Source organism: Contarinia nasturtii, unplaced genomic scaffold (assembly GCF_009176525.2).
Source record: "Contarinia nasturtii isolate CC-2019 unplaced genomic scaffold, AAFC_CNas_1.1 Cnas_scaffold_864, whole genome shotgun sequence".
NCBI lineage: Eukaryota > Metazoa > Arthropoda > Insecta > Diptera > Cecidomyiidae > Contarinia > Contarinia nasturtii.
The window spans coordinates 3638223-3654174 of NW_022198211.1; the positions used below are offsets into that span (position 1 = coordinate 3638223).

At 33.1% G+C, this 15952-nt stretch overlaps 3 protein-coding genes across 7 annotated transcripts in view; all 3 read right to left on the minus strand.

Moving 5' to 3' along the window:
* Nucleotides 1-4041, minus strand: part of LOC116342363 (transcription factor E2f1) — a 35278-nt gene extending 31237 nt beyond the window's left edge. Inside the window, exons 1-2 of the mRNA XM_031769935.1 lie at nucleotides 3915-4041; nucleotides 2861-3480 (exon numbers count right to left, since the gene is read on the minus strand). The gene's annotated coding sequence lies outside the window, so the exon portion shown is untranslated. The remainder of the gene's footprint in view (nucleotides 1-2860; nucleotides 3481-3914) is intronic.
* Nucleotides 4042-7684: 3643 nt separating this feature from the next.
* On the minus strand, nucleotides 7685-9832 carry LOC116342430 (protein archease-like). Of its 2 annotated transcripts, none has more exons than XM_031770038.1 (4): nucleotides 9681-9832; nucleotides 9091-9303; nucleotides 8710-8734; nucleotides 7685-8431 (listed from the first exon to the last, which is right to left on the minus strand). In XM_031770038.1, exons 2-4 carry the CDS (start codon nucleotides 9146-9148, stop codon nucleotides 8047-8049), a joined length of 468 nt encoding a protein of 155 aa, XP_031625898.1. In that variant the 5' UTR covers nucleotides 9149-9303; nucleotides 9681-9832; the 3' UTR covers nucleotides 7685-8046. The 2 variants fall into 2 exon arrangements, with proteins under 2 accessions (XP_031625898.1, XP_031625897.1); XM_031770037.1 differs by lacking the exon at nucleotides 9681-9832 and adding an exon at nucleotides 9388-9669.
* Nucleotides 9833-10773: 941 nt separating this feature from the next.
* LOC116342463 lies at nucleotides 10774-15598 on the minus strand. Of its 4 annotated transcripts, none has more exons than XM_031770093.1 (7): nucleotides 15346-15598; nucleotides 12344-12600; nucleotides 11792-11841; nucleotides 11514-11620; nucleotides 11298-11441; nucleotides 11107-11231; nucleotides 10774-11005 (listed from the first exon to the last, which is right to left on the minus strand). In XM_031770093.1, the coding sequence occupies exons 2-7, from the start codon at nucleotides 12579-12581 to the stop codon at nucleotides 10854-10856; spliced, it is 816 nt and encodes a 271-aa protein (XP_031625953.1). In that variant the 5' UTR covers nucleotides 12582-12600; nucleotides 15346-15598; the 3' UTR covers nucleotides 10774-10853. The 4 variants fall into 4 exon arrangements, with proteins under 4 accessions (XP_031625953.1, XP_031625954.1, XP_031625955.1 ...); XM_031770094.1 differs by having other exon boundaries at nucleotides 15322-15358; XM_031770095.1 differs by having other exon boundaries at nucleotides 15336-15354.
* Between the last annotated feature and the right edge of the window lie 354 nt (nucleotides 15599-15952).

Genomic DNA, 15952 nt, shown 5'->3' on the forward strand with positions numbered 1-15952 from the left:
ACGACGACGACGACGACGACGACGACGACGACGACGACGACGACGACAACGACAACGACAATGAACTCTTACCCAACTGAACACCGACCGGGCAATGTATTTTATACGATGAGATTCATTGATTCATGTTCGGTTGTCCTGTTATTTAATAGCATAAAACAGTAGAAAATATGAAAATGACTTCATTAAGTGAGCGCACACTGGTGCTGGTGCAACTCGATGACAATGTAGAGTATTAAATGATGAAACACTGACATACCCAGATAGCAGTAGCAGCAACAACAGTAAACGTTCACAATCGCATTTATTGTATGGATTGAATTGTGGGACGGAAACAAAATGTTCAAAAAATGATAAAGAAGATTAGATGACGATAATCGCATAATGTGCACCATTTGTGATTATGAAGAATACGGTTCACTGGGATTCGCAGTATCGAGAAATGTTCCAAACCCAAATAACAATGCGAAAGATAAACGCTAGTAATTTGAACCGCCGTACAACATCGCCTAAGACGTCGACGACAACAGCAACCTTTGAGCCATTTTGTTTTTGGTCTCTGTATTTTTCTCTTTCTCACTCCCGCTCTTTCACTGTTTGCTCATCTGATTATTATTATACCAAACATTTTCCTATGCCCGCATCTCTTACTCTCTCCCCAATCGCGTTTAAGTGACATCAAAATAAATATCAAACAGTTTAAGATTCTTCTCGATACACACATGGACATATGTACCGGAACCGACGCAACCCAGAGACAAAGAACGGAGAAGAAGAGCATGTATTGCTTTTCTGGGTTCCCAAATGTTGAAATAATTCGCTGTTTTTGTACATTTTTCCCAGACAAAGAATGAGAAAAATGAGAGGATTTGATGCAAGACTGAATTGGCTGGAGTCATTTTATTGGCGTTCATTTAATGATTACAATTTGCATAATTACATAAGCACATTGTGAATCGGAGTTTTTACGGCGTTTTCTTGATGGTGTTTGACCGGAATGCTTGCCAAAAAAACACATTTTATCATTTCCATGCCAAATATGCATGAAACAAGACAATCTCAAGTGAATATGAAGAAGCAAACCAAAGTGTGCATTGCATTTTAACACATTATTTGTTGGTTAGTTCTCAATCAAATGTATCACAACCACAAATCACATACGCATTTTCTGTCTCTATCCGATCGCTTCCCGTTCCGCATATATGAAATGCATGGCGTCATATGCCGCATATATTTCATGATGATGAAACCATTTTTTTCTTCTCGTAAATGTTCTCAATTCAAACTCCATCCAACAGGCAACCAACACATCGAACCGAATTTGTTCGGAATTTAAACGATGATTTCGAAAATTGACTACCAAACGAAGTACAAGAACAGCGCAGTACAAACGAAATGCGTAACTTTGTTGTTTTTTTTATATAGTTTTCAGTATGTGAGACAATAAATACGACGAAGAGTTTCAATGCCGCAAAGAGTACAAAATATACGTGTGTGATTTGGTATAAAGTTAGGGTTAGGAAATCGAGCGAAAGAGACGAAAGTATGCCGGAAAAAAATAAACGATGTTCATTGCAACGATGATCCGAAAAAGAAAAATAAATGCGAGAAAATTCTCCATGCAGCCAACGCTTTGATATACTCGCTTTGAGTGTGTGTTGCATGGAGACAGTGTATGAAAATCTTGTTATACATTACTATCTCTATACCATTGATTTCGAATTGTCAAAATGCGCGCATGCATTTTCAAAAAGCCGGTGCATCGACGATTTGCAATGCAAAATCCACGTTTAGCGAACATTGATGGATTGATGGATCGCCGGACTTCGAATTGAAGTGATGTACAAATCAATTGGCGCGGAATGAGGAAACGCATGCAATCGCCAATTGGCCGAAATGACTCGATGCTCTTTTTCATGTTGAATTTTAATTGAATTTCAGAGCTTTTTCTTCGCAATCGATTTCGATTCCCATTTAAACTTATTTTAATTTATTTTTTCACTCTATACCATGAAAATATTGTGCCAATAAAGTAAATGTTCTGTCAATGACTATGTTGTTGTTGTTTTTGTTGTTTGGCACTTTATATGTTAGTGCGCGTTTCTGTCGAATTAAATTTCCATTCGATGTATGCTTGTTAGTTGCTTGTTTTCTCTCTCAACGGGTTCTATTTGTTCTTTCATTTTCTCTCTATGAAATTTTTCTGTTTGCCGTTCTCGTCAATTCGCACACTGGGCGCTCTTGCTGCTTACCATCGTTTTTGTTACGATTCATGATTGTGAATGTGTCTTTCTCTCTTGTTCGCTCGTTCTCGCTCTTTCCTTCTGCTATATATTTGTCAGTTTTTATTTGTGTTGTGTGTTGTATTTTAAATAGTATCTTTCGCGTACATTCTCAAACTACTATATGCTATTTGTGCTACACATACTCGCGAGAGGGCCCAACTCTCTCAAAAGCAAAAACAAAATGTAAAGAGAAACATAGCACACACAAAAAATCGAGCAACAGCTACAGCGAATAACATAGCACACAATTTCAGGCACATCAGAAAGAACACAGAAAAAAAAGTTGCGGCGAATTTCGTATTTCGTCAAATCGAAAAAAAAAACACAACAACGCAGTTTTATGGTATTGAGTTGAATAGGAAAAGCGCGATATCGTCTAACGTAACCAATCATTTTATTAAAAAGAAGAAGCAACGTGAAGAAAAAAGACAACATCCGAACTGGACGAAACGATTTAAAGGTCCCGTATCCATGATGTTCGTTAATGTATTCTCGATTTTAGATTAGCAATTTTGATGTACAAAATAAAAAAAAAACGAATAACTAGTTACACTTTAATGATAGAGATCACTTACCGACTCAGTATAGAGTTGAATGAAAAAAATGTGCGTTTTTTTTGTTGATTTTGCTTTAAAATTTCCTCCTTCGCCAACACATTACATGCATTCAAAGACTGCACTTTGATTATGATTTCATTGCTGAAAAACTGTCATTAAATTTCTTTTTTGCTTGCTATAATGCTTATCGCCGACAAACTACTTTATTCTCTCTATCTCTGTCTCTCTCTCTCTATACCTCACTGCTCTTTAATTTTATTTTTTTGAACATGTGAACGTTTATTTCTCTCTGCGAATTGTCAATCAAACACACCAAATCCAAATAAGTTCACGTTTAAATTTTTTATCATTGATTCATTATCTGAATATATTTTTGTGTTGCTTTTTCGTTCGGGTATTGTTCAAATACGAACAAATGTCTTTATGGTTGAATTTAATATTGTACTGTTTGTCCCAAGATCGATAGACAGATAAAGAACTGGAATCAAATCGGCGAGATTTGAATTGATGATGAAAAATGCTGTATAGTGAAAAATGTCCGCCGCATTTTATACATACGCAGTGTAATTGAGGTTTTAGATCGTCGTCAGACACACAGCGCGAACGAAATAAGAGGCTCACACACGGGTCACACACAGCTGCAATTGACACACGAAAAAAAGAGATGAGTTGGATTGGCGTCGCGCTTTATATCTCTTCAGTTTGCAAATTTTCATTAAAACGATGAAATTTAAATTGTTGTTTCTACTTTGATTTTACCAAAAAAAAAAATTTTTTGATTAAATTTCCACAGACACAAAAAAACCAATAGTTAGCAAGTCTATCGCTTTTCGACACACATATACCAATAATATATATATCTCTCTCGTAACTCTTTTACATAGTTGCTCGGCATACAAAAATATATATACATATATACGATCGAATGCACGTTTATGCTTTGGAGTCAAATAAAATTCACTCTATATATTTTTGTCGAAGAGATAAACACTGTCAATTTTTATGTTAATTTTTTTTCAGTTTCTTCAAACTGAGTGCTGTTTTCACATAAAAAAAATAAATATTCTCTCACACTGTCTTTTATTTGGTTTGGCTTTTAATGAATATCATGTAGTGGTTTATACTACAGCGCCGTATTCATAGAGAATCGACAGCCCAGAAGTAAAAAAGACGTTTTCTGACGATGGTTGCACGCAAATGAACAGCAACTCAAATTCTGTATACTATGGCCTATTCGTTTCGGTAGTAGTAAATTTCTCTCTTATGTTTCACACACATATGGAAGCTTGCCTTTGACGGTAACGTGTACCGTATGTTATGTATATGTATACCTTTCGATGTAAAGAATCGAACGAGAACCGAAAAGAAAAAAAAAACGGTTTCATCCGAAAATCGACAACACACTGAGGCGGCACTGAGTATGTGTGTATATGTATGTGCGTGTGTTGCATATAATTTGTATAAGCACATACTCACAACCGTTCATCAAAGTTTACTGTGCAGAGATGCCATTGTATGATGGGCATTGTCGCCGTCATTCTCACCAATACAACAAGAAAAACACCAGCAATTCATACGTCAACACGAAAGTATTTTTTTTTGTTTACTTCGTATTTCTATACGGTATGAACGAAGTAGTAGATTCAGATTCAGTCGTTGGTGAAAATCAATAAACAATCCATAAATTAGGCAGTGGCGCTCAAATTTAAAATGATTCGGCGCAATTTAGTTGTCGAACATTATAATCTAAACAATCATTGACATTGAAATCAATTTTATTGTTTTCCAATTTCATAAAATCCAAAGGGAAAATCACAAAAAATTTATTTCATATTCGCTTTTTGAAAAATCTGATGGAGATTATTGGTTGAAAATACAAGCTATGAGTTGTAATAAACGTAAAGGTGTATGGCACAGAGCTGCGCCAGTCAAGCCTGAGGATTCATTCAAATTATCGAATCCACTTTCTGGCAAAAAACAATTCATTCCGTCTTATGAGAAAGAAAAAAGGCCAGACATGAAGACTATTCTGAGCTGGGGATATTTTCGTCAGTGGAAAAATGAAGTTGAAAAGTACATCATGGTCAACCGTAATTTAAATGAAGGTTTTACAAAGAAAACTTTTCCAATTTATCGCAGAGTTGTGAAAAAACCTGAACCGGAAGAAAAACCACGAATCATGAACAAAAAGTACGCAAATATCAAATCAAAGGTGTTTGACATTTATAAAAATAAAAATTTAAATTGATTTATCATTGTATGAACATTTATTATCGTTATCAGTAAATAATTAATTAAAATATAAAAAAATATTTTTCATATTGAATTAATGGGCTTTATTTCGAAAGACTTAAATTGCCCGCGAAACTAATACGTTTTTCTCATTCATCGTGCAAACGGAAGCACCGATTTCAATCGTATTTCAAATGACTACTTTCTGACAAATTTGAAAAATTCAAACTTTTTGGAAAATAATTTTTAGCATCTAATTTCATATTTTCGTTTAAAATTAAATTAATTTTGGTTATACTTACTCCGCCGTCCCCCTGGTGGTGCTTTGAAAAAACAGTTACCTAGTTTCATTCACATTCATTCATACGGCAATCGAATCGGCTTCTTGTTGTTTTACTTTATATACAGCAGATGTCGATGTATTTACGTGCTTTGCTCTCTTTAATTCTCAATTTCTATTTCGTAAAACACAGTGAATCATTTCACATGATATTGCAATATTAAACTATTATTATAAAATACCGGCGAATTTTTTTCTCCATAAAACCAAATCTACAGCGTAGATTTTACACATACAAGACAAATCCATTGTTCATTTCATTACGTTTCTTAAATTTTATTTTTTAAATCAATGCATTTCTTTTTCAAATTTTAATTTTAAGAAATGCATTTTATCTGAAAACATCGACATGAATTTTTTTAGCGGTAATTTTAAAAGTTGTATTACTTCAAAAGTTACAGTGTAATCGTCGAAAGTGATTTAAAAAAAATCGTTTTTATTTTTGATGAATTCATTCATATGGATGAAATACTTGATCAACAACGAATAATATTTTAACTCTCCCTGTCTCTTAATTTGTGACTCGAGCCAAAAAAGACTCTCCTTCAAATTAGTCACGCATAACATAACACATACTTACAAAATAACAAAAAAAAAGAAGATAAAACTACAAGAGTGTAGTGTACGTATCCATCAGCGGCAAATGTTAAGACATTTCTTCTAGCGTCTTATCTATTTCCATTGATCTCACAATGTAAGCAGAATCGTTTGTTCGAGGCTCGTTAGATTTGTTTCGATTGTTTTTCATGCACAGTTGCAGACAAAAAAGAACAAAAGGATAAGAATCTGAATGTTGTAAATAGTTTTTTACAATACAACATATGGATTGCGAGAATAGAGCATTGTAGTTTTTATGACACCCAGACCGATTTACTTTTCGTTAAGAACATACTCGACGCAAACATACCGAATTGCTATTAACAAAAAGACACAGTATGCATGTATGACTGCCCCATCATCATTATCAAGCATAGAATGAAAAAAGATGCTGAAATATTCATAGAAAATTTCCATGTTGCAATTGGATTGCAAAAATTGTCCAACGTTGTGTATTGCACTGGTCAATAGAACACAGATGTGTGGCGCATATATTTATTTCTTACAATTATGCACAAAAACATCACAACTTTTAGAATGTAAACAGAGCATATACTAAGCATAGATATATATCCTGGATATTTTGTCAGTATCCGATATTTATTGGAGCCAGACTTTGAAATAGAGTAAAAACAATAGAAGTTATTGTTATAGTGATTGTAGTAATGTAAATGGTTTTATACTTAGACCTATAACAATCACTTCTATTGTTTTCACTCCATTATAATGTCTGGCTGCGATAAATATCGGATACTCACGAAATATCCCGGATATATATCTATGCTCAGTATATGCTCTGAATGTAAATAACCAATTTCTCTCTGTCTGTCCACCTCTCTTTCTCTCTGGTTCTCAGTCTCATTCATTTACTCCACACGGATTTCTTGATGAAGAGTAAAATAATAATAACAGCATGCGTAATTAATGCTTAACTTTTTTACATTACTTTCCCCTAGATAATTGGTATACGCTTCAAGAATATTATTTTTCCATTTTATATAACTAAAATTGAAAATAAAGAATTAAGTATGTACGAGACTTACTTACCTTTTTCGAATTAATAATTTTAGTCATTCTCACAAATTATATTGAGATATTTTCGGGCAGCTGATTCAGCTCAGGGAGCTAACGTCAGGCGCTGAAATGGAATGAAAATAGCAGAAGTGATTGTTATGGTTATAAAAACACTTACAATCGTTATAACAATCATTTCTTGGTTTCACTCCATTTCAGCGCCTGAACTGATTCAGCTGACTGAAAATATCTTAATCTAATGTCTGGCTCATTCTGTTTGGTATTCATGTTCAAAAGCTTGTTAATTAGTAGTTTGTACATTCTTTATATCGGCAGTTCTCTGTGTTCGATCGCAATATATTGCCGTGTTATTATGTGTAACATTGATGCAGCGCTTTTTTTTTTTAACTGTAAGCCGGAACAACACGGAATTCAATTATTCAGATGTAAGTAAATATGCATAAGGGCAGATTCTGTTGTTTTTGCTGGTCTTTCATATGGCAAGGGAATTTTCGTAAATAATGCAACTCTTCAATACAATGTTTTCATGTTTGTGTCACACAAAATCTCTTCAGATTTTTTGTCTCTTTTGTTGTAAACAAAATACTACGCATTATAATTGAAGTACTGATAATTGCAGAGTACTGCCATTTTACAAATTATGGTTGTTATATCATTTTTATTAGATATTTTGATTATGGTTATCTGAATAATTCACAATTATCGTTGTGATTATAATATATTTTATAAAGTTTTGTACGAGAGTAGTATATATTTTATTGAATATAAAAATATTTTCTCTATCTCGAGCATCATTCTGATTGTTGGTCAGATATTTAAAATGACTTAGTCTTAGTAGTCTAACTTTATGTTTAAATATTGCTTAAAAATCATAATTTACCTTTTTTCAAAAGTACAAATAACAAACAGTTTCAAAGTGCACTGACTTTGTTGTTGCTATTATCGTTATCATTGCTTTCAAACTGATGCGAGAGACAGTGGTAAGTGATGGTGATGCCGCTCAGATATCGATGATGACATAGACTTCATTTTTCGTTGGCTTTTGTATAACTTGCATGGCTGAGTAGGTGATTGCTTTAACTTCAGTGCCTTGCGGATGCTTCCCTAATTGGAATGGTTCACCATAGCATAAGCAATCGATTTCAAAGTCAACCAAATCCAATTTACTGATTTCCAGTTTGGCGCACACCAAAAATGGTTCGGCCGAAAACAAAAACAACAACTCATCAAGGAAATGAAAAAGAAGCGATTCGATATCATCACCAGACGCAGTAATTTTGAAACACTGCTTTAGTTCGACCGTTTCGATTTCTGTCATGTATGCAAACATCGCCACGCCGCACTGTTCGAATGCTTCTGTAAGTGTGCTACCCCATGCATGCAATCTGTCATGATTTGATTTTGCATAAATTTAAAACCACGTCGACGGCCACGATGGATGAACCAGATTTGCGTGAAACGAGCATTGATTAATAGCCGCAGCAATACACATCGATAGCGTGAATCGAAAAAAGAAGAGACAAGAAAAAAATGTCATGAAAATGAATTTTCAACTCAATTACGAGCAAATTTATGCAAAATCAAATTAGAAAATACATTCAAACGTAATTGACATTTTTTTTTTTTTATAATAACATAAAATTGTGCAAATCAAATAACTCACTGAACATCGGCTGTGTGATCCAAATCTGCGTATAAAAAGAAAAAGGAGAAAAATGAATTGCATAAAAAGAATCAAATTATATCAATTTGGCACAATAGAATAAAATAATTAGTTTGACATTTTCTGACGGTGTATGTATGAAGAAAAAAACATCTTGACGTTTCATATGCATAAACACGACAGTTCGTTGTTTAAAAGAGGCAAAATGTAAACATATTCAAATTATTTTTGAAATGAATAGATTTGTCATGATTCAACTAACGTGTGAGTATGATACAAACATTTCACTTGTTCGATGACGAAAGCGTGGGCTTGACGCATCAATATACTGTCAACTGTCAACGCTTATCACACAATTTGTCAACAAAGTTGAATACTTACACTCGTATTTACAATCTGGTAATTTATCTACACTATTGATATCGAATTCAATTTCCATAGTTGATTAATTTCTTTTTTTAGCTTCAGTTGAGAAAAAAATGAAATTCACGTTTTGCATTAAACACAATTTTAATTCAATTGTCAATTGACAGTGTGTTCTACTTGTCAAGCTGAATACGTTGGTCTCTCTGCTGCTTTATATGTGGCACAATTCTAGATTTAAATTTTAAAAAAAAGAACAAGATGATTTTATTAATGTTCAATTCACGTGAATTCACGATGAAAAAAAAGTTATACCTTCCGTTCAATCAACTCGATTTTATTTGAACAGAGCGTGCAATTTATTTTAATTCACGTTAAAATTCTTATGTCTGAAGCAATCCAATATAATTAAATGAAATCATACTTGTTTACTGATTGCAAAATACGTCAACCGACAGATTTTGTTTTTATTAAAACATAACCAACAACAATAAGAATAAAAAATATTCGATAATTTAATCGAAATAAATGTGTCACAGTGAAAAAATGTGCGCGTTTTAAAGAACGAAATATGACAGCGTGTGTTGTTTAAAAAAATCCGTACTCACTGTTCGGTGTACGATTGAATATTGAAAAATGTGCGAATCACGCGATGAGTATTGGTCTATGCAAACTTCTCATTTATCGGCATACGCTATCGTTGTGTATATTTCGTGAATATATTTATACAATAAAATTTTCCGTGTAAGCATGTATTATTCCTATACAAACGCATGCTCCTCGGATCAACAGCTCTCATTGACTCTTCAATATATCTCGTTATTGCCTCTTCACATGTGCGATGGTGTGCGCGCGCTGAACGGCTGAATCGTACGGCTTGGCAAATGTCAAAATGTGTGACAGCTGACTAGCTAAGAAGAAAGAGACGAAACTTACAAACAACAAACTCTCTCATTCTCTCTCATACGCACGCAGTTCGATTGTAGCGCACTAGCACAAACAAACGTCATCGAATGTAAACAGAGTATTGGCCCCTACATACATACAAAGAGTTCAGCCCAACAACGAACTGTCATTGGACGTAGTCGATGTATGCACACACAGGGGAATTTAACATAACTGAAACAATACACGCAAACGCATCACATATGAATACCAACACTATAGTAGTGCATGGATGGTGCAACAGTGCGAAGTATGCTGTATAGTAGCGAAAACACACCGGCTATATCAATTGAGGAGAATATATGATTCAAAAAGCGCGCGAAATACTACGATACCTTATAGCTTTAACACACTTTTTGATTCACATATGATTGAATAAAAAGACGATAAAAGCGCGCGCGTTTCAATACTGCGTCGCCATCGAATCTCGTAAATTTTATTGCTACTACAATGATGTACTAGATTTATTCTGCCTTCGAATGGAAAATCTCACATGTTTATCCAGTGTATGTGGTGAATATAAGTACAAAATTGAATTTGCTTTTGCTACTTTTTATTCTATTGTGTTTGTATTTTTCGAAAACAATACACCCATATTCGAATATTCGCCATGCATTCGTATGTTTATACATAGGTTTTGGTTTTGTTAAATCAAATTGTTTTTAATAAATTCACTTATTGGATTGAATTTAATATAACAAAAAGTAACTAAAAACCTAATTCAAATATTTTTAAGAAATTTATTTTTATAAAATTTTCTAAATGTTCATGAATGAAAGAATGGCTTCTAAATTGACAAAGTATTTACAAAATATATACATACAAATCTAAATGGATTACTCTTTTATGTAATCATCTACTGGAAAATATCTGAATGATTCATTGAAAATATCTGTGAATGCTGTACTAACTAAGTCATTGATTAATGGTCGAACAAATGGAAATCCGGGTCTCCACATATTATTTATAAGAAAATCCGCTGTGCTTTCTGTTTTGAAGAGAAAAAAAATATTTTTTTTTATTATAGAAAATTGGTTTTTTCATATTTATGAGGATATATTATTCTTCATTCCTCATTGTAATACTCACCAATGACTTTTCGTCCGCCAAATAAATCGGAAATTTTCAACTTTAAATCGCCCAATTTATCAATTTCGACACGCACTTTTAGCAATCCACCCGGTCCTCCAACCCGAGTAACACTTGTTGTTTGACTGAAAATTGCATACTCATGCATCAATCCTGCATTTTAAGTTAATCTTAACTCAATTTCAACTTACGCATAGTCATAGAGTGTCATATTCCAAATGCCCTTTGTTACAAATGGTCTTCCGAACATCAAACCCTTGAATTCGTATTCACCATCAAGGCTCTTTTCAGGAAATTCTTGTGTGTAGATTATTCGATTGTTTTCAAAATCCGTTCTGAAAATAACATAATTTTGAATTAGATTTATGTAATAAATTGTTTTTCTTTTGTGAAAAAAAGAATCAAACCTATATTTCGTGACTTTGGAATTCGTCCATCCGTATTCCGAAACATGCCTTAGAATCAATCGATAGCCACTTCCACTTGCAAACGTAGTTCCGCGTCTTTGCTCCACCTTAATGAAATACAAATGATTAAGATATAAATATGAAGACATGCAATATGTATGGAATGACACAGCAAAAATTGCATCGAGGTCGATGTGAATGAAGTACATGAATTAGTAGTGCATACATATTGATATTGAAAATCAGACGTGAATAGATCGTTTAAAATGGTCTCTTACGTGTGGCGATTTGTGTGGATCGAACGGAGCGATATGAATGTTGGGGAAACCTAAAAAATATCATAACTTTTTATAAAGCTCAGTTTCAAAGCAACTTGAAGAAATTGAGTCAAAGTCATTTGGCTGCGTCATTGCTCTTTATTTTCATTGTACATAAATGCCTCACTCAGCTTCGATTCGAACTCATCGAATATGGAAATTGATTAATGTGCAAAGGTGACAATTTGCTTGTAAATACCAAATATAAATGTGAGCACAAGAAAATCATTGCACATATACGACCGACAACTTTTATACTTACGTGATGCAGGTCGAACGGTTCACTTAATATAGAATTCATCTCTGAATTACAATAGTTCAGCTCAATTTACCACTACATACACATTTTGATTTTGCTTTTGTGTAGCAACGACATTCATATAATAAACTTGGCTTTGTATACACATTTATAGAATCAGTGGAATGGACAAGCGCTTGAGAGATATTTTCGGGGGAGTCTTATTTTCACCACATCATGTTTCTTTTTTGTTCGAAAAAATGTATTAAACTTACCACTTTTGAAGTATACTCTTAGCTCGTTGAATGCATTCTTTATACAGAGATCGAATGTGCCGGACTTTTTGTGACAGTTTTCGAACACTCTCACCAATTCAGGTTGAAGTGGTAAATGTGAATTATGTATCACTTCGGTCTCATGTGGCTGATATAGATGAGAATCACAAAAAACATTTGATAACAGTAAACTAAACACTGCCACGAAAAACAGCAAATATTCTCTCGTACACAACATCTTTACGGTGAATTCTTATCTGCAAAGAGAAAACAAAATATTTTTCCATATAAAAGAAATCTTTCAACATCTTTTTGATTCGATTGATCCGAGGTCAATGAAGAAGACGAGAAAACTTGTTAACTCAAGATTTGGTAAATGGTACGAAGTATTTTCACTGATGCTTCAAGGTTTTTAAAAAAAGGAAAATCACTACTATATTGATTGAATAAACGTCCAAACGTGAAATGATTTATTTTACATAATATGATTTGAAAAGTTATTGATTTTGTCGATTAAATTGCCATTAACTCTTTTTGCACTTGTGTGTCTCATTTATTTGAAATAAATATACCAAAATAATCATTTCAAATAAATTAATACAAATTTTTATTGAAGATTAAATAACTAAATCACAGTGTTGATTCGTGTCAAGAAAGAAACACCATTTTTGAACTATGCAATTGTTATAAATTTCATACATTGTTATTAAAGTTTTTCATGCATAATATGCATTACCGCATCACAAAATTCAAGCGGCCACTATGTGTGTTAACTGTTAACCATAAATAAGGGCATGTTACGCGTTTGTGCATCGAAAAACCGAAATTACAGCAGAAAGTGAATGGCATCTGCTTGACAGCTCTCTGTATTTTTTTGTTCATTTGAACGAAATTTTGTCTTCTTGGTGATAAAAAACTTGTTCCAAAGTAGAATGTTCGGCCTTCGCCAGATTTTTCTTTTGTAATTTCGTGGAACAAGTGGCTAATATTTACTTCATTGTGAAATTATTTCAGAATGCTTTGCTCCAGAGAAAGAATTAACCGATTTTGGTTGCACTTTCAACCACGCAATAAACTGGTCACATAAAATTCTGTCAAGCAAACCCGTTTGTAAGTTGGTAAGTCAATTTTTGTAAAATGGGTGCTTAGCGGTGTCACAATATTTATTGCAAATGTAATATAAGTTTCTATGAAACCTGTTACAAAGTGCTCGTAAATCGACTTGTAAACGCATTTTCTTAGCATTATAGATCATGTCCACAAGATTAGATTTTTTTATTGCTTGAAGTTTTGCGCAATCAGTTTCTTTTAACTCCGTGGTCCGATGCTTGCATGTGTAATGAAAGACTACTCTTTCGATAACATCTAATTGAATATGAGATAAATTTTGTTCGAGTCACGCAAACCATAATTTCTATTTACGAGGGAACAACATTGTAAGGCATATATTCAAAACGAAAGTGCTTCACTTAAACAGGCGCAAAAAACGTGCCTGCAAAAATAGTACCGATTCTCATAAAAAACATTTCCAAATACATAGAAGATGTCATAAAATTAAATAAAGAAATAAATTTCATCATTTCAGAAACTTAAAATAAATTATGTCCATTTTCCAACCAAAACTTTTCGTCATATCTCTAATTGACATTGTTATATTTCATAAATGTTTCTAATAAATTGTTTTACGGCAAGTGATGATTTTATCGGTAAACATTTGACTATTTTATGTGTACATCAAGCCAGGGCCGTAGAAAATCTTTATATTTTGCAAATTTAATAAAAAAAATCCATGAACTGTTTTAACACCGAAATCGTGTCTTTTGATACCGAAGTAGAAAAATATGATATCAAAAGTTGAACAAATTACAACAATGTTTTTAATAATAGAATATCATGTGATGATTGTTGAAACGCCACTTGTTCCACGCATACTGCTTATCTCATTAGATAATATCGTGTCCGAACATAACATTACATCAAAGATAAGTTTTTTTTATTTCGAACAGGTCAACATATCGCTTTTCTTCTTTTGGACAAACGACAAACTGTAATTAGTTTCAAGGGCGGATGAGATTTGAATAAGAAATATAAACATTACAATGGGTTTATGCAAACAAATTTCATTGCACCGCTATTGTAATTCATCCGGGCAGACATTCTCAGCATTTGTCTAGTTTCTTTTGTTTTACAAATAGCTTCTATTATTAATAATAGCGCACGCCGTACATTTTCAAATAAAAACAAAACCATTTTATCAACATTGTTAACCCCGAAGTTGAATTTCGTAATGATTTGTGGTATGGAATAATCGATAAAAACACCAAATGCCTTATGAGCTTTGCAGTTTTCTGTGTATGACGAGGGACCCACTCTTGCATGCCAATTAGCGATTTTGAACCAAAAACGGAAAGCACTTGATTTTTTGTCAATTATACCGATTTAAACAGAATTCAAATCGATGTTTTAAAATAAGGAACTCATACGATTTTCACAATAAAATGTTTCATTTAGTCCACATTATTTCACACCTGTCACTGTGACTGCATTTTTTTAATGTATGATTTTAATCATTTTTGTTTCAAGAATATTTGTTATAGAGCAACATGAGAGAAATATGTATACAGAACTCCACGACATAAATGAGAAAATATCGATCGAATACAAAATATTTAAATTTCAAAATGCATATTTCTGTAGTAAGAACTAAGGTTCGATTGATCCAGGTCAGTATAGTTTATCATTCGAGTCTGGCCGGCTTACGGTCAATAATTACTTTCAGTTAGAAATGTTAACTGTTTAACAAATAAAAAAATGAACATATCTTTTTAAACGTTCACTTTTTTCCGCAAAAAAATTACTTTCAAATAATATTTTCTCTACACTTAAATCAACATAGTCATAATTTCTTAAAGTATCAATACGACGAAAACCAATTCTTATAAAAGTGATGGACGATAAACACTAATCCAAATATTTACATTCACTGTTTTACCGTTACATACCGTTTCAACGCTCAACGCATACTGACAATTACAAATCGTTGCAGATGTTAAAATATGAAGTTTTTTTGAATGGCAAATCTGTTTTTTTTGTATTCCATTTGGCCATGCGATTGGTGGTTAGGTACATAAAACTGGCTCATATTGTACACAACATGAATACAATGCCACATGCTTGATATGTGTGTTGGAAGTCGTATCAATGAAACGGCCGCAATCATCGCTGCATTGCCTGTGTAGTTGCATGTTAATACCTGAAAACATAAACACTGCTAACAAAGTAGTTGAATGCAGATCGAAAAAAATTTAAACAGAAATCTTAAGTAATGTTAATGTTCTTGCATAATATTTTTTACTACTTTTTTATTTGACTTTAATAGGATTTAATTTTTTTTGCATTTGGATGTACGCACATTATACGCATTCCATTGTATAAATATCAAAAATTCACCCAATGAATAGCACTACCAATTCCGAAGCAATGTTCATCGATCGCGACCTTGAACGATTTTGCAAGAAACTATTATTACTAAATGCGGTCCATGCTAATTGCCAATTTGAACAATAAATTCGGCCACGAAATAATTTAAATTCTAATTGAGACGATTAA

What these genes read in the sequence shown, in the direction of transcription:
- LOC116342430 (XM_031770038.1), bottom strand. Translation starts at nt 9,148, where the DNA reads ATGGAAATTGAATTCGATATCAATAGTGTAGATAAATTACCAGATTGT. An exon ending in ACCAGATTGTAAATACGAGT is followed by an intron (nt 8,735 to 9,090) that starts GTAAGTATTCAA and finishes TTTTATACGCAG; the next exon opens with ATTTGGATCACACAGCCGAT. An exon ending in GATCACACAGCCGATGTTCA is followed by an intron (nt 8,432 to 8,709) that starts GTGAGTTATTTG and finishes AAATCATGACAG; the next exon opens with ATTGCATGCATGGGGTAGCA.
- LOC116342463 (XM_031770093.1), bottom strand. Translation starts at nt 12,581, where the DNA reads ATGTTGTGTACGAGAGAATATTTGCTGTTTTTCGTGGCAGTGTTTAGT. An exon ending in ATCCACACAAATCGCCACAC is followed by an intron (nt 11,621 to 11,791) that starts GTAAGAGACCAT and finishes TATTTCATTAAG; the next exon opens with GTGGAGCAAAGACGCGGAAC. An exon ending in TCCAAAGTCACGAAATATAG is followed by an intron (nt 11,442 to 11,513) that starts GTTTGATTCTTT and finishes TGTTATTTTCAG; the next exon opens with AACGGATTTTGAAAACAATC.